The following is a 17,633-nucleotide window of genomic DNA, read 5'->3' on the forward strand; positions in this document are numbered from 1 at the left end:
GGAATGGCATCTCCCGTGTGCCCGGCCACCGCGTGGGGCACGCTCCGCTGGAGACCACCCCCACCACCACCTCTTCCCCTGGCTTGGGATGGGACACGCTCCAAATGAGTGCCACGGGTGCTGAACTGGTGTAAACTGGCATAAATCCGCATTCCAGGTTAGTTCCTAGAAACGCACCGGGCCGGCGCCGTGCTGGCAGGTGCTCTGCCAGCTCCTGCCCGCCCACCCGCCCTCCGACTTCTCGCTGGATCTGCCTGTCTGCAGCCAGGACTGTGAGGCTGGCTAATTCAACAGGAATGCCGTTGGTCACCCATGTGCGATCCGGATCCAGTTTGTGCCACGGGGCCGTTGGTGCGCTGACGGTGGCCGCGGGCAAACGCCGGCTCCGGTGCCGGAGCTCATTCCTCAGGAAGGGAAGTGGTTAAGCGGTACTCCTGCTCCCTGAGGATGTTCAGGGAAGTGTTGGCCGCCTGCGGAGCACACTGAAGTCGGTCCAAGCGGGGCTGGCCAGGCATGAGAGGCTGCCCCAGGGGCTCGGAGGCTCCGCCGAGGCTTTGAGGGGCCCCTCCTCTGTGTGCCCCAAAGCGGCGAGCGCTGCCGGTTCCCACTGCTGCCCCTCTGAGCTGTTCGGCCTGCCGGCGATGGCGAAAGCGCTCTAATCGCTTCTGAAAGGTGCTGCTGGAGCCACACAGCTTCGAAACGCTGGTGGCGGAGGGCTGCGGCGTTGCTGCTGGCACATCTCCAGCCAGCCGAGCTGCCCCCGCTTCTGTCATCTCCCCAGGCAGACGCGTTCGGCTGCGGGGCGGCTGAGGGGATTGCAGCTCGGGGTGCGTGGGAAGTCAGAGCAGCCTTCGGGGGAGCCAGGAGGGGCCTGGAAGTGGGCTGGGACATCTCACTCGTCCCTCAGATCCCGCTGAGGATCCCTCCCTCTCACTTTTACCTTGCTTTTCAAGGCCAAAGATCCCGTTACAGTTGCCTTTATCAGGCCACTTCGGATCTCCTCAGAGCAGATAAGGTTTGCTTGGCAAGATCCCTGTGATACAGACAGGCTGGCCAGTGCTAATGGCTCTTTATCAGCTCATCTCCTGCCAGCTCTCCCAGCCAAGGAGGTGGTGGTGCCCGGCCACCACCCTGTGCTGCCGGAGCCTCGCCGGGCACAGCCTTGCCCTTCCTCCGGGTTTCCCAGCGCCTGCTGAGAGCGTGGCCACGGGGAGCTGGCAGGGCTCTGCCCGCAGCATCCCTCGCCCCAGCGAGACGCGTGGGACCAGCCCGTGCTGTGTCGGGGTGTCCCTGGGGGCACGGGTTTTGGCACCCCCGTGGCCGGCAGCCCGGGGAGCTGCTGCTTTGTCTGACCGTGACCTTGCTCGCTGGTGGGCGGCCAGAGCGCAGCCTTGGCGTGGAGAGCACACGGCTCCTCTTCCTTCCTTCGGCCTCGGCTAATAAAAGGCACCGTCCCTGCGTGACAGCGAGGTCTCTGTCAAGCCCGGTCCTGGTGTGCAACCGGTCCAAAGGATCCCAGGCAGCACCGACCGGCACGGGGTGAGTGGGGCCCTGGCTCAGGGCATGGCGGTGCTCACGGTGCCAGCACGGGAGGGGAGCAGGAGCCATCCGGCGTCAGTGCTGGGGGAGCGCGGCTGGCTGCTGTGCCACCCCGGGGCTCCTGGTACCGCTGCTGGTGTCATGCCCTGAACAGGCACCGACGAGCCCGTGTGGTGCCGGGTGAGTCCCGGACAGGCTGCCTGTCTCGGCGGCCCCACTTGCCGCACGACCAGGCACGGCAGCCCTGCGGGGATGCCATGTGCCAGCTCCCAGCCAGCCTGGGCACGGGGCACTGCCGTGCCGCGCGTGGGCCACTGCCGGCTTGTACCTGGCCTCTGCCTCACCTTGGCTAAGGCTCGGTGCGGGCAGGTCCCTCCCCTCGCCTGGCACGGCTGCCGGAGGAGGAGACAGGCGCCGGCCGCCCTCCTCCAGGAACAGCAGCGGAGCCCAGCCCGAGCCCAGCAGAGCCGAGCTGGCCGAGTCCGTAGCCCACCCGGGCCACCGCCACCTGCCCGGCACGCCGGGCCCCGCAGCACAGGTAGGAGCCGGCATGTTGGCAGGGAGCCCTGGGCACAGCACAGCCCCAGGGCACGGCGCAGCCCTTGGCACACGGCATAGTCCTTGGCACACGGCATAGCCCTTGGCAGACGGCACAGCCTGGGGGCACAGGCCAGGCGCTGGTAGCCGGCAGAAGGCGGCACACAAGGAAGGGGCCGCGGGGTCCCTCAGTAGAGACGGGCTGGGTCCCCCCGCGCCCGCAGTGCACTTCCCGGTGTGAGCGTGTGCTGGACTTTGCCCAGGGAGCTGTGGTGGTGGGAAGGGCCGGGTCCCTCGGGAGGAACGTGCCCAGCCGGCGGCATCGTGGCTGTGCCCAGGCAGGGCAGACGCCTGGCATGGCTCCACCCTGTAGCCGAGCCATGCCGGTGCCCCTGCCATGGGGCATCCCCAGCTGGGGCAAAAAGCGGTGTCGCGGCCCCTGCGCAGCTGCGCCGGCGTAGGGTGCCAATCCCGCCATGCTGCCCCACACATCGCTCCAAGCAGCGGCAGGCACGTTCCTGCCGTGCTGTGCCGGGAGCCCAGGGAACGCGGCGCCGTTGGCTCACTGGCCCACGAGGTGCCCTTTTGTTCACCGGTGGGGCCCGCCGTGCCGCCCGGGGGCCGGGGCGTGCCCGGGCTGCCGACGCCTGGCTGGCCTGGCCTCCACGGGCGGGCGGGCGGCGGGGGCCTCCAGGCAGAAGGAATCGGCAGTGACATTCCCGTAGCCTGGAGACCGCCGTCCCTTTCAGCGGGCAGCCCATTTGAATAAGAATCGTGCGCGGGGAAGGGGGGCTGCCGGCCGCCGCCATCCCATCGTCGCCCTCGCCCCAGCTCATTTCTGTGCGCCCAGCCCGGGAGGCAGCGGGTCCCACGCCACCCTCGCCCCGGGCCTCGGCCCTGCCAGCCTGCCGGACGCCACAGGACGCCAGGTACCGGGGGCTCACGGGGCTCGGGGACCCCCTCACCGGCACGCGGCCCCACGCCGCCTTGCCCGCTGCCTTGGTGTGGCTTCGAGTGGGGCCAGTGGCGGGGCAGAGTCGCAGCTCCCCCCTCCGCCCTGTGCACCCCTGCCCCAGGCTGGCTTCCGCGCAGGGACGGGTAAGATGTGTTTGGGCAGCGCCGGGGCCAGGCTTTGATCCAGTGCTTGCGAGGCTGGGAGCGGGCGGTACCGGGAGAGAAGGAAGCACAAAATGCAGTTCCAGCCTAAATTTAACAGCGGGACCCCAGCCAGCAGCAGGGATGACCTTGCCCAGCCAGCTCCGGCGCTCCTGGCTCCCCTCCCTGTCTGGCCCTGGCCCGGTGCTGGGACCCCCTGGGGACAGCGGTGACACTCGAAGGGATGGATCCACCCCGAGCGGGTCACGATGGGGCATGGCACAGCTCGTGCGGGGCCTGGGGGTGCAGGGCACGGCCGTGTGCCCGGGGCTGTGTGCTGCAGCCCCCTGGGGCGGTGCGGGGCTGGGGCATAGCCATGGGGGTGGGCGCTGGGTGCCACCCCAGGGGACTTTGGGACGCAACTGCCCCACCCGACCCCGCTTCCCAGTCCCATCCCCTGGATACGCCGCCATGCCGGAGCTGGGTGGGAGCACCGCGGGGTGCACCGCTGTGCCGGAGCTGGGAGAGGACAGGCCCCGGCTGCCCTGCGCCCCGTGCCGTACCCTGTGTCCTGCTGCAGCGCCGTCTCCATGTCCCCCCTAGGCAGAGCCTGCCCATGGACCTCCTGGTGCTCGCTCTCCTCCTGGGTAAGCACTGGCCTCAGGGTGCCACACGCAGCCGGGCACCCTGTGCACCCGCCGTGCCAGGGGCTGCAGTGGCCCCGGGACCCCAGCCCAGGCGGAGGTTGCCGGGCAGCGGAGGTGGTGGCGATGGCAATGCTCCCTGGCCGGCAGCAGCCAGGACCTGACCGCCACAAATCCCAGCGGGGAATCCGGACTGCGCTGAGCCCCGGTGGGATTAGCGAGCGCCTGACCTGGCTCCTGGCACCGCTTGGCACCCTGGGGGCTGCCCGGCCCCCCAGGAGCGCAGGCAGCCACCCCCTGCCCGGCCTCTCCAGCCCCGTGGTCACCAGCTCCCTGCCCAGCCCTGCTCCCTGCCCCCCGGTCACGAGGCCCCGGCGCTGCTGCCAGCACCTTTCCGGGTCACGGAGCTTCGTGCTGCATCAGTGGGTCGGGATGCGGGGGCAGGACAGGATGGGACGGCTGGGGGTGGGGAGGGTGCTGGGGAGGCGCCCGGGGTGCATGGCAGGGAGCAAGGGGTGCCCGGGGGCCCTGGCACAGCCCCCAGCCCGTGCCCTCGCTCCCTGCAGTGGGGGCACCGGCAGCGGGGGGCTGGCAGGAGCCCGACCTGAGCCACGGCTGCGCCCGTGGCAGCTGCTACCCGGCCACCGGGAACCTGCTGGTGGGGCGAGCCCCCCGCCTGAGTGCCACCTCCACCTGCGGGCTGGACGGGCCCCAGGAGTACTGCATCGTCAGCCACCTCCAGGTGAGCCCACCCGGCGCTGGCACAGCCCCAGCACGGCCCTGGCACAGCCAGGCACCAGTGCAGCCTCCAGCCACCCATCCCTGATGGTGCCGTTCCCCGGCACAGGACTCAGAGAAATGCTTCACCTGCGACTCGCGGGACCCGTCCCTGCCCCAGAGCCACCGCATCGAGAACGTCATTTACCTGAGCGGCCCCCGCGGCCAGCGGACCTGGTGGCAGTCGGAGAACGGTGAGATGTCAGAGCTGTGTGGCCATGGGTCCCGGGCGGGGGGGTCTTCCCCGGCCTCGGCCATCACCTCTCTGTCCCCCCAAGGTGTGGAGCACGTCAGCATCCGCCTGGACCTGGAGGGCGAGTTCCATTTCACCCACCTCATCATGAAGTTCAAGGTGGGTCCTGGCACGTGAGTGCCTGGGATGGGGTGGGGTGGGGTGGGACGGGATGGGATGGACCTGGGGGGGCTGCGGGGCCGGCCCCCGTCCCAGCTGCGTGTCCCGCAGACCTTCCGCCCTGCGGCCATGTTGGTGGAGCGCTCGGCCGACTTCGGGCGCAGCTGGAAGGTCTACCGCTACTTCGCCTACAACTGCTCCAAGCTCTTCCCCGGCATCCCCAGCCAGCCCTCGGGGCTGGTGGACGAGGTGCTGTGTGACCAGCGCTACTCCGAGATCGAGCCCTCCAGCCACGGGGAGGTGCGTGGGGCCGGGGCAGCGCAGAGGGGGGCCGGGGGGTCTGGTGGGTCTGGGATCACCCACCCCTTTCTCCTCCCAGGTCATCTTCAAGGTGCTGGACCCCTCCATCCCCGTAGTGGATCCCTACAGCCCGGACATCCAGGGTGCGTGGCCAGGGGTGCTGGGGCCATGGGGCTGGTGGGCGGTGGGGCGGGTGCTGACGGTGCCACCCACCGCCCCCAGACCTGCTGCGCGTCACCAACCTGCGGGTGAACCTCACCAAGCTGCACACTCTGGGGGACAACCTGCTGGACACACGGCGGGAGGTGCTGCACAAGTACTACTATGCCGTGGATGAGCTGGTGCTGCGTGGGAGCTGCTTCTGCCACGGCCACGCCGCCCACTGCGCCCCGGCACCCGGTGCCCCACCGTCCTCCATCCCTGGCATGGTGAGGCGCACGCGACCGCCAGCACGGCATGGTGCACCCGGTGGCCATGCTGAGCTGGGCGCTCCCCCCCGCAGATCCACGGGCGCTGCGTCTGCGAGCACCACACGCAGGGGCTGAACTGCGAGCGCTGCCAGGACTTCTACCACGACCTGCCCTGGCGCCCGGCCGAGGGCTCCAGCACCAACGCCTGCCGCCGTCAGTGCCCCGCGCCGGTGCCGGCACCATGCTGTGCCTGGGGGCTTGGGGTCCCACGTGCCGGGTTGGGGGAATGGGGGTCCTGCGTGTTGTGCTTGGGGATTTTGGGGTCCTGCATGTTGTGTGCGGAGGGTTCGGCATCCCAAGGGTCATGGCTCGGGGCGGGGGGTTGAGGGTCCCGTGTGCCAGGCTTTAGGGTTGGGGGTGCTGCACATGGGTCTGGGGTTTAGGGGGGTCGGGGTGCTGCGGGCTGTGATTTGGGGGGGCTGGGGTGCATCCTGCTGGGAGGGGGTGCTGGGGCTTCTGCAGGCTGGGGCTTGAGGGGTTGAGATTGAGGAGCTGCATCCCCGGGTTTGGGGTGGGGGTGTTGCCAGGCAGGGGGTTGGGGTGCCGCATGCCGTGCCACGGTGCCGTCCCCGCAGGCTGCGACTGCAACGAGCACTCGCAGCGGTGCCACTTCGACATGGCCGTCTTCCTGGCCACGGGGAATTCCAGCGGGGCCGTGTGCGACGGCTGCCAGCACAACACCATGGGCCGCCACTGCCACCTCTGCAAGCCCTTCTACTACCGGCACCCCCGCTCCGACATCCGCGCCCCCACCGCCTGCGCCCGTGAGTGCCACGGGACCCCAGCCCCACTGCTTGCCCCGGCCCCACGGCTCCCGGTGCCGGCAGCCGCAGCTCCCTGCGGTCTCTCTCTCTCTCTTGGCAGCATGCGACTGCGACCCGGCAGGCTCGCTGGACGGAGGCGCCTGCGATGGGCACACGGACGTGGCGCTGGGAATGATCGCTGGGCAGTGCCGCTGCAAGGAGAACGTGGCCGGTCCCCGCTGTGACCGCTGCCGGCACGGTGCCTACGGCCTCAGCCATGGCGACCCGCAGGGCTGCCAGCGTGAGCTGGGACCCAGGGATGGGCACGGGAGGCTGTGGGGTGGAGGGGTGGGCATGGAGGGATGATGGAGGGGTGGAGATAGAGGGATATGGGATGGAAGGACAAGAATGGAGGGATGAGGATGGAGGGATAGAGATCAAGGGATGTGGGATGGAGGGATGGGCATGGAGGGATGTGGGATGGAGAGATGGAGGGTTGAGGACGGAGGGATGGTGATTGTGGGATGGAGGGATAGAGATGGAGGGTTGAGGACGGAGGGATGGCAATGGAGGGATGTGGGATGGAGGGATGGAGATGGAGGGTTGAGGAGAGAGGGATGGCGATGGAGGGATGTGGATGGAGGAATGGGGACAGAGAAATGGGGACAGAGAAATGGGGACAGAAGGGTGAGGGATGAAAGGACATGGGATGGGGAGGGAGGGCCATGAAGCCTGTGGGCTGCGGTGCCACGTGGCAGCCCCTCACGTGTGGGGGTGCGCGCTCGCGTGGGGGGCAGCGTGCAGGTGTGACCCACGGGGCACGGTGGCGGGCAGCTCCCCCTGCGACCCTATCAGTGGGGACTGCTACTGCAAACGCTTCGTGGCTGGGCGCTCCTGCAGCCAGTGCGTGGTGAGTGCCCCCGCCTGCCCCACAGCCTGCCCCACACCATGTCCCGACTCTCCCCAGCCCCACGGCACCCCACCGGGCCCCACACCTGCCCCACACACCCACCCCACACACCCCACCTCTCGCTGCAGCCCGAGTTCTGGGGCCTGAGCTACGATATAGGGGGCTGCCGGCCCTGCGCCTGTGACTTCGGGGGAGCCTACAGCAACCGGTGGGGCCCAGCGCAGTGCCTGGCAGGGCACGGGGACGGTGGGGCGGGAGGGGGGACAGGGCTGGGGGGCAAGCACAGAGGGAGGGAGGGACAGGGACATCGGTGGAGGGATGGGAACAGGGCTGGAGAGACAGAGGGGGTTGGGACGGAGGGAGGGATCTCCATCCCCTGAGATGGAGGGATGGGGACAGGGATGGAAGAAGGGATGGGTGAGGACAGAGCCAGACAGAAGGACAGACAAAGGGACCAGACGGTCACCTGCAGGTGCTCCATGGAGGATGGGGCTTGTCCCTGCCGTCCCCACCTCATGGGGCGCCAGTGCGACCAGGTACAGCCTGGCTTCTTCTGCGCCCTCCTCGACTACTACACCTACGAGGCCGAGCGGGCCACTGGCCATGGCCACGGCCACCCCCAGCTCCCGGTGAGTCTCCTGGGGGGGTCCCTGCACTCCCAGCCTGGGCTTGTGCATGGCTCTCACTGTGCACCGTGCTCCATGCATGGCTGTCACCCTGTCCTGCATGTGACTGTCACCGTGCCCCGTGCACGGCTGTCCCTGAGCGCGGCTGTCCCCGTGCATGGTGCCCGTCCCCTGACCCCGTCCCCGCAGGGCGCCGTCCGGGCGGAGGTGCCCCAGGACTGCCTGGAGTACGACACTGGGGAGCCAGCGGGGCGGAAGGGGCGCCCGCGGCACCAGCGCAGCCCCCCCCGCGCCCCCTATCCCCGCGCCCCCTCGCGCCGTGGCCGCCAGCAGCCCCCCAAGGTGAGCCCCAGGGAGGCTGGGACGGGGCGCTGCGGGGCAGGGGCGGCCGGGGGGCAGAGCCGGGGGGGGCCAGGCCCAAGCCGTGCCGGTGCCCTGCGCAGCCAGATGTGGAGGAGGTGGTGCGGGACGGCACCGGGCGCATGGTGACATGGACGGGCTCGGGGTTCGCCCGGGTGCGGGACGGGGCTGGCCTGACCTTCCGCGTGGACGACGTGCCCTACCCCATGGACTACGAGCTACTGCTGCGCTATGAGCCTGAGGTGAGCGCGGCCACGGCCACGGCCACGGCCATGGCCACGGTGTGTACGGCACGGCACGGCCCTGACGCCGGCTCACCTGTCGCCGCAGTCGGCCGAGGACTGGGAGGCTGTGGTCAGCGTCAGCTCCCGGGTGCTGCCCACCAGCCCTCGCTGCGGGAACCTGCTGCCCTCTGAGCAGATGTACCGTGAGAGCCTGCCCCACAGCCAGAGGTGGGACGGGATGGGATGGGATGGGATGGGATGGGATGGGATGGGGATAGGGATGGGGATGGGATGGGATGGGGATGGGATGAGGATGAGGATGGGGATGGGATGGGGATGAGGATGGGGATGGGATGAGGATGAGGATGGGGATGGGATGGGGATGAGGATAGGGGTGGGATGGGGATGGGATGGGGATGAGGATAGGGGTGGGATGGGGATGGGATGGGATGGGATGAAAATGAGGATGGGGATGGGGACAGGGATCCGGATAGGGCAGGGACAAGGACAGCCCTGCCACACTCCCAGAACTGAGGGATGGGGATGGGATGGAAACAGGGACAATCCTGCCACCCAGGTGAGAGATGGGGATGGGGACAGGGACAAGGAAGGTGGCCGGGTGCTGCTGCTGTCCCCTGTCCGTATCCGTGGCCCTGGGGTGCCCGTGCCCTGATGCCTGCCTCTGCACAGGTACGTGCTGCTGTCCCGGCCCTTCTGCTTCGAGCCCAGCACCCCCTACGAGGTGACCATGCGGCTTCAACGGGCCGGCGTCACCCAGCGCCACCCTGGCGCCTTCATCCTCATCGACTCGGTGAGGGGGGTCCCGCTGCACCCCATGCCTGGGGCTCGGCAGGGGTGGGGTGATGGGCAGGGATGGGGGACCACGGGCTGGGGTGGGCAGCGACGTCCGCCTGGGGCTGCAGGTGGGGTGAGGTGGGGATGGAGATGGGGATGGGAATGGGATGGGGATGGCATGGGGATGGAGATGGGGAGGGGGATGGGGATGGGGATGGGGATGGGGATGGGGATGGAGATGGGGATGGAGAAAGGGAATGGGGATAGAGATGGGGATATTGATGGGGATGGGGATGGGGATGGCATAGGGATGGAGATGGAGATGGGGATGGAGAAAGGGAATGGGGATGGAGATGGGGATGGGGATGGGAATGGCATGGGGATGGAGATGGGGATGGAGAAAGGGAATGGGGATGGAGATGGGGATATTGATGGGGATGGGAAAGGGGGTTGGGATGGAGATAGGAATGGGGATGAGGATGGCAATATCAATGGGGCTGGGAATGTTGATGGAGTTGAGGCTGGTCTTGGGGATGTCAATGGGGATGGCGATAAGGACCCCTGTGGGGATGGCAATTTGGATGGGAATATCAGTGGAGCTGGGGCTGTTGATGGGGCCAGAGTGGTCAAGCCCCTGGCAGGGTCAGGGCTGCCCTGGGGCAGATGGATCTGGCCCAGGAGCAGGGGCCAGGTCCCATGGTGGGGAGTGGCTGTGCGTCCCCCAGCCCCATCTCCTCTCTCCCTCCCACTGCCCGGTGCAGCTGGTGCTCCTGCCACGGGTGTCGGAGCTGCCGGGCTTCCACGGGGCAGAGGCGGCGGCAGCGACACGTCGGGAGGAGTTGGAGCGGTACCGGTGCCTGGAGGCATTTCACATGGCCCCTCCGCACCCCCTGGCCCAGGCCTGCACCCGCCTGGTCTGCAGCATCTCGGCCCTGCTGCACGGCGGGGCGCTGCGTGAGTGGGGGGCACCCTGCCGGGGTCGGGGGACGTGCTCGGGGCAGCAGGTGACGGGGGAGCCATGCCCGGTGTGGTGGCTCGGGATGGGGCTGTGCCCACGGCAGGGCGGCTTGGGTACCTGTGCCAGTGGGTCAGGATGAGACCGTGCTTGTGGCAGTGGGTCAGGATGAGGCCATGCCCGTTGGAGGGTTGGGCAGGGGTGCCCAGTCGGGCAGGGGTACCCAGTGCCATGCCCATGGCAGGGGTGGGCAGCGGTACCCAGGGCAGCGGTTCAGGATGAGGCCATGCCCACGGCAGGGGCGGGCAGGGGAGCTGTGGCAGGGTGTGGGCAGGGCGTGGGCAGGGTGCGGCAGGGCAGCCCCAGCCCCACGCTGGCCCTGCTGCCCACAGCCTGCCAGTGCGACCCGCAGGGCTCCCGCAGCAGCGAGTGCCAGGCGCAGGGAGGGCAGTGCGACTGCAAGCCCCACGTCCTCGGCCGGCGCTGTGACCACTGCGCCCCCGGCAGCTACGGCTTCGGGCCCCTGGGCTGCAGCTGTAAGTAGTGGGATCTGCGCCTGCTGGGCATCCCTGTCCCTCCTGTCTGTCTGTCTGTCCAGCCATCAGAACCCCGTTTGCTACCTGTCTGCCTGTTCACTTGTCTGTCTGCCTGTCCATCTGTCCATGCATGCATCCATCTCAGCCCTGCTGTCCTGTAGCCCGTGTGTTGGGTCCCAGTTCCCCCTCTGTCCTTCTGTCTTTCCATCCATCCATCCATCCATCCATCCTTCCATCCATCCATCCATCCATCCATCCATCCAAGCCCCATGCTCCTGCCTGGGGTGGGCACTACCCTGCCTGGCACTCACTCATCTGTCTGTCCACCCGTCCATCCACCCACCCATGCATCCACATGAGCCCTCCTGTGCCTTAGCCCCTGGGTTGGGCATGCCCTGGGTGCTGGTCCCCCATCTGTCTGTCTGCCCATCCCTGTGTCCCTGCACCCATGTCCCCGACCCGAGCCATGCTGTCCCACAGCCTGCGCCTGCTCCCCGGAGGGCTCGGTGTCACAGCTATGCGACGTGGTGAGCGGGCAGTGCCGGTGCCAGCCTGGCGCCATGGGCCGGCAGTGTGACCAGTGCCAGCCCGGCCACTGGGGCTTCCCCGCCTGCCGGCCCTGCCAGTGCAACGGGCACGCCGAGGAGTGCGACCCTCGGACGGGCAGCTGCCTGCGCTGCCGCGACCACACCGCTGGCCGGCACTGTGAGAGGTGAGCCTGATCGGAGGGAAGGGGATGGGACAGTATGGCATGGCATGGCATGGCATGGTATGGCATGGCGTGGGATGGGATGGGATATGAAGCGATGTGATGGAATGGGATAAGATTGGATATGATGGGATGGGATGGATGAGATGAGATGTGATAGGATGGATACAGTGGGATGGGATAGGATGGGATGGGATATAATGGGATGGGATGGGATGGGATGGGATGGGATGGGATGGGATGGGATGGGATGGGATGGACCCCGGAGCTATTCCCCTTTTGTCCTCACAGGTGCCAGGACGGTTACTATGGGGACCCGGTGCTGGGCTCGGGGCAGCAGTGCCGGCCCTGCCCCTGCCCCGGCTACCCCGGCACACGGCACTACCACGGGAGTGCCTGCCACGCCGATGAGGAGACCCACCACATCGTCTGCCTCTGCGCACCCGGATACGCCGGTGAGGGGCAGGGCAGGCGCCATGCAGCGGGGACCCCCCGGCACCGGGGCTGCGGGACCCCTGGCACCCACAGCCCCCCTCTCCCCACAGGGCCCCGCTGTGACCGCTGCTCCCCCGGCTACTTCGGGGCACCGGAGATGGAGGGAGGTGCGTGCCGGCCCTGCCAGTGCAACAACAACATCGACGCCAGCGACCCAGGGGCCTGCGACCCCCGCACAGGGCACTGCCTGCGCTGCCTGTACCACACCACCGGACCCCGCTGTGCCCACTGCCAGCCTGGCTACTATGGCAATGCCCTGCAGCGCAGCTGCCGGCGTGAGCAGAGCGGGGGGCTGCGCCAGGGCGGGGGGTTGGGCTGTGCTGGGGCTGGGGCCGTGCGAGGGTTCGGGGATGTGCAGGGGGTTTTGGGGTGATGCAAGGGGTCAGGGTGGGGGTGAGGATTGGGGCTGCATTGGGGGTGGGGAGGTGGGTTGGTCAGGTTTTGGGGGTGTCAGGGGGTTTGGGGCTGTGCCCGGGTTCGGGGCTGGGCAGGGGACAGGGATCAGGGTCGCGGGGGTGTTGGGGCTCTGCATAGGTTTGGGGCCAGGCAGGGGATTTGGGGTGCTGGGGCCAGGTGCCAGGAGGGCATCGCCTGGGCAGGGGGCACGGGCCGAGCCCCACACGGTCGCCCACCCCCCCACAGGCTGCGTCTGTGACCCACGGGGAACCCTGGCCTCCCATTGCGCCGCCGGCACCTGCACCTGTGACCGCGGCACGGGCGCCTGCGCCTGCCGGCCCAACGTGGTGGGCAAGAGCTGTGACCGCTGTTCACCCCACTTCTGGAGCCTGGGGGGGTCAGGGGGCTGCGAGCCCTGCGGCTGCCACCCCACGCATGCCCTGCACCCCGCCTGTGACGCGGTGAGACCCCCGGCACCCCGGCATGGCTCTGCTGCCCCTCCTGGTGCCGCGCGAGCTGCCCGGCTGAGCACGCCGCTCTCGCTGCAGGTGACAGGACAGTGCCAATGCCGGCCCGGTTTCGGGGGCCGCATCTGCTCCCAGTGCCAGGAGCATTACTGGGGAGACCCCGAGCGGGAGTGCCGAGGTGGGGACACATCCCAGGGACCGGGAGTGCAGGGGCTCTGGGGACATGGGGTGTCCAGGGACATGGGGGCCCTGGGGAATGGCAGGTCTTGGGGAAACAGGGGGTCATGGAGGGACCCTGGGTGCATGTTGGGACTCTAGGGACGTGGGGGGCCCTGGGGACATGGGGGCCCCTGGGGACACGGTGGGACTCTCAACATGGGAGCCCTGGGGAGACACTGGGGCACAGGGGACTCAGGAGATCCTAGGGACATGGTGGGATCATGGGGACATGAGACCTCTTGGGCATGGTGACCCTGGACCCACAGTGGGATGCTGGGGATATCATGGGACCCTGGGGACATCAGGGACGCTGGAGACACAGTGGGATGCTGGGGACATGGAAGACCCTGGGGACATGGTGGGTCTCTGGGGACATGGGGGACTCAGAGGACCCTGAGTACATGGTGGGATCATGGAGATATAGGAGACCCTGGGTACATGGTAGGACCCTGGAGATGTAGGGGGACACAGTGGGACGCTGGGGACATGGTGGCACTCTGGGGACACAGGGGTCCCTGGGGAGACCAGGACACGCCGCCACCTGTCTCCGCAGCCTGTGAGTGCGAGCCGCTGGGCGCTGAGAGCCCACAGTGTGAGCAGGCCAGCGGGCAGTGCCAGTGCCGGCCGGGCTTCGGGGGGCTGCGCTGTGACCGCTGCCAGCGGGGCTACCAGGAGGCCTTCCCCCGCTGCTCGCCCTGCCACCCCTGCTTCGGGCGCTGGGACCCAGCCCTGGGCAGCCTGCGGGACGGGCTGCGGCGCCTGGGGGAGCAGGCGCGGGCGCTGCGGGAGGGGGGGTCCGTGCCCCCACTCAGCCCCCGCCGCCTGCGGGCACTGGAGGAGGCACTGGGGCGAGTGGAGCGGCTGCTGGGCGAAGGGGGCAGCCCCGGTGGCCCCCTCCTCGATGGGCTGCTCGAGCGGCTGGATGGCACCAGGCAAGTGTGTGCGGTGGGCTAAGGAGGGAGGACCCCCCCCTTTTGTCACCCAAAAAGACTTGAGACCTCTCTCCCCCCTCCAAAGGATGGAGCTGGATGACTTCTGGAAGCAGCTCCAAGAGCAAGAGCAACATCTAGATCAGCTGGCACAGGCAGATGTGCGGCACCGCGACCGGCTAGCCGGGCTGAGTCACGAGCTAGGGGGTCTCAACCGAACTGCCTCTCACCTCCAAATCCTCCTCAGCACGGTGGCGGCGGCCGGATTCGGCGGTAAGAGCATCTGGCGAGGATTGGGGGGTTCAGTGGTAACCATCCCAGCTGAACCCTGACGCCGGCACCCGCAGAGTCTTACCGCAGCATCCTGGCATCGGCGGAGGACTCGCGGCAGGCGGCGGCGGTGGCCAACAGCACAGCCGGCGAGCTGAATGAGGCAAAGGCGACGCGGTGGGCAGCCGAACAGATGCTGCGGCAGCGGGGCGATGCTTTCCGCCGCGGCACAGCTGCGGCACGGAAATCTTTACGGGAGGTGCAGAAACGAGTGATGGGACTCAGCGTTGCCAGAATCAATGAGAAGGTGAGTGGGACCGGCGGGGAGCAAATAGGTTCATGGGGGGAGATCCCCATGCCGGGGTGGCACACGGGCTTTGCCCATCTGCCCCTATGCAGTGTTGAGCTGCCACCTCCACCATTGGCATCACCGCAGATTTGTGGGGTGCCTGGGGACCGGAGCTGTGAGCAAGCACCTTGCGGAGGAGCCTTGTGTCGGGACGGCATGGGGACACGGCGTTGCGGTGGCATGGGATGCACGGGGGCACTGCCCGTCTCATCTTGGGCCGTGAGCAGTGCCCGTAACGCCTCGCAGCAGCTGGAGGTGGTGTTGGGGCAGCTGGGTGCGGTGGCGCAGAAGGTAGGACTGGTGGCTCCATGGCAATTTTTGGTGTCCCCTTGTGCCCTTTCCATGCTGCTTTGATGTCCCCTTGCATGCCGTGCTTGTGCCCTTTCCAAACCACTTTGCTGTCCCCTTGTATGTCCCTCTTTGTGCCCTTTCCATGCCCCTTGGCACGTCCCCTTATACATCCCGCTTGTGCCCTTTCCGTGCCCCCACGCATGTCTCCCCCATATGCCCCTCTTATGCCCCTTTGCAGATGTCCCTTGTGCCACTTGTGTGCCCCCTTGGGCCACTGCTGCACCCCCTTGCACACCCCCTTTATGTCCCCTTGCACACCCCTTCCATGCCCCCTTGTACCCTGTCGCACACCCCCTCGGGTCCCCTTGCATGCCCCCCGTGCCCCTTTGCACACCCCGTTACACCCCCTCGCATGCCCCCACCTTGTCCCTGTGCATGTCCCCTCGTACCCCCTGCCCGCCCCCCGCGTGCCCTCCCCGGGGCCGCCCCATGCCCCCTGCTCAGCCCTGTGCCCCCCAGACGCAGGAGGTGCAGGAGCTGGCACGAGGGGCGCGGAGCCGGGCAGAGGAGGCGCTGGGGCACTCGCAGGCTGCCCGCAGCCGCGCCGAGAAGGCGACGGCCCAGCTGCGGGACTTCATCCGCCGCATCAAGGCCTTCCTGGCAGGTAGCGCCGGCACGGGGTGGGCACACGGGCACGGTGGGGGTCAGCGCGCCCACCCCGAGCCCACCCCACTCCCATGTCCCCGCAGAGGAGGGAGCTGACCCGGGCAGCATCGAGCTGGTGGCCCGGCAGGTGCTGAACATCTCCCTGCCCAGCAGCCCTGACCGGATCCAGGAGCTGCTGCGGGAGATGCGGGAGAGCATCGGCCAGCTGGAGGGGGTGGACGTGGTGCTGAACAGCACGGCACAGGGGCTGGCCACGGCACGGGGGCTGCTGGTGCAGGGACAGGACGCCAGGCGAGTGGTGGGGGACGTGCCGGGGTGGGCAGGGGGTGGGGGTCTGTCCCGCAGCGCTGGCAGGGGCTGGAGCTGCCCATGCGGCCGCAGGGAGCGAGCGGAGGGCGTGAGAGACAAGCTGGCGGGGACGCAGCAGGCGCTGGATGCGGCGCGGGTGCAGGCAACGGCGGCGGGGAACGCCTTGCGGAGTGCCAAAGACGCCATCCGGGCAGCCGAAAGCAGAGCCAAGGAGGTGAGGGGCACCGGGACAGCGGGCATGCCGGGGCTGTGGGAGCGGGGCCAATGCTGCCGGCACGACCGGGGAGCGGGGTGGTGCTTTGGGCGTGCTGGGGGCAATGGGGTCAGTGCTGCGGGGGCACTGGGAATAAGGGGATCGCTGCCATGGGTGCAGTGGGAGCAATGGGGTTGGTGCTGTGGGGGCACCGGGAGTAACGGGGTCAGTGCCATGAGGGCACTGGGAGTAATGGTGTTGGTGCTGTGGGGACACTGGGAGTAATGGGGCCGGTGCTGTGGACAGCAAGGCCGATGCCATGGGCACACCAAGGGTAGCGAGGCCGGTGCCAGGGGAAGGTGGATGGTGTGGGGCGGATGCCGTGGGTTTGCCAAGGTGGTGGGACTGGTGCCGTGGGCGAGGTGGGTTGCCGTGTATGCCAGCAACCAGTGCCCATGCCTGTCCAGGCGGAGCGCAGGCTGCAGGCACTGGAGGGGAAGGAGTCGCGGGCGCAGCGGCGGCTGCGGGAGCTGGCGCAGCGTGTCACTGCCCTGCAGGAGCAGGGCCGGGAGGCTCACCGCATGGCCCAACAAGCCAAGGACGGGGCGCAGCGTGCCACCGCCGCCTCGGGGACACTCAGCCAGGTGAGCCCTGGCCCTGCCAGGCCGCGGCGTGGCACCGAGGGGGTATGGGGTGCCGGGATGGGGCTCAGCCTCGCCGTGCCCTTGTGCCGCCAGGACCTGGCGCAGGTGACGCAGCGCTACGTGGTGCTGAAGGGCCGGGTGAGCGGGCTGGCCGGGGCGTCCGGTGGGGCCCTGCAGCGCGTGACGCAGCTGACGGCGGAGGCCCAGGACCTCCTGGACAAGGCCAGCAGCAGCAAGAGGAAACTGGAAGGTGAGGGGGGAACGTGTGGCGGGGGGCATTCCCCGCCACCCCAACCCCGCTTGGTGCCCACCTCCCCATGCACGTCTCCCCTGGTCCCCCTGGGCACGTCCCGCTGGCGTCCCAAGGGTGACGCAGGCTGGGGGGACGTGGCGGGGGGCTGCACCCCAAACCGTGCCCCCGTCCCGCAGAACTGGAGCAGCACTTCGGGGCCAACGAGCGGGCGATGGCGGCGAAGGCGACACGACTGCAGGCGTTGGAGCAGCGGGTCTGGGGGCTGCTGGAGGAGATCCGGGAGAGGGCCAACGCTTACGCCACCTGCTAGGGACCGGGGGATCCATCCTGCCCCGCAGCCCCGGGGGTCCCGTCCCCTCCGCGGGCGCCTGTAGCGCGGGCGCCTGTAGCGCGGCCGCGCCTGCAAATAAAGCACTGAACAGCGGCTGCCTGTGTCCGGTGCTTTCCTGCCTGCCTGCCTGCTGCCTGCCTGCTGCCTGCCGGCCGGCCGCACCCCCGCTCTCCGCTCCGGCCGGGATCCGCCCCGCGCTTTCCGCGCAGCCCCGAGCGCTGCTCCCGCCGCCCAGCTCGGAGCGGGGCG

At 68.9% G+C, this 17,633-nt stretch overlaps 1 protein-coding gene across 1 annotated transcript; it reads left to right on the forward strand.

The window, feature by feature from the left end:
• Nucleotides 1-82: 82 nt before the first annotated feature.
• Nucleotides 83-17,479, forward strand: LOC104016978 (laminin subunit beta-2). The gene is made up of 36 exons (XM_087743384.1): nt 83-2,077; nt 2,908-3,005; nt 3,620-3,818; nt 4,382-4,557; nt 4,663-4,786; nt 4,871-4,944; nt 5,056-5,244; nt 5,324-5,387; nt 5,467-5,672; nt 5,747-5,867; nt 6,290-6,478; nt 6,579-6,758; nt 7,255-7,367; nt 7,496-7,575; nt 7,840-7,996; nt 8,183-8,335; nt 8,437-8,595; nt 8,684-8,805; nt 9,268-9,388; nt 10,134-10,326; nt 10,720-10,863; nt 11,344-11,575; nt 11,864-12,027; nt 12,118-12,342; nt 12,710-12,924; nt 13,012-13,108; nt 13,703-14,081; nt 14,167-14,351; nt 14,426-14,655; nt 14,785-14,988; nt 15,508-15,652; nt 15,738-15,945; nt 16,036-16,177; nt 16,624-16,800; nt 16,894-17,050; nt 17,230-17,479. The coding sequence occupies exons 1-36, from the start codon at nt 1,792-1,794 to the stop codon at nt 17,361-17,363; spliced, it is 6,042 nt and encodes a 2,013-aa protein (XP_087599510.1). The 5' UTR covers nt 83-1,791; the 3' UTR covers nt 17,364-17,479.
• The last annotated feature ends 154 nt before the right edge of the window (nt 17,480-17,633 follow it).

The sequence above is a fragment of the Nipponia nippon genome, unplaced genomic scaffold, assembly GCF_047370975.1.
Source record: "Nipponia nippon isolate SJK-2023a ecotype South Korea unplaced genomic scaffold, ASM4737097v1 scaffold_9, whole genome shotgun sequence".
Classification (NCBI taxonomy): domain Eukaryota; kingdom Metazoa; phylum Chordata; class Aves; order Pelecaniformes; family Threskiornithidae; genus Nipponia; species Nipponia nippon.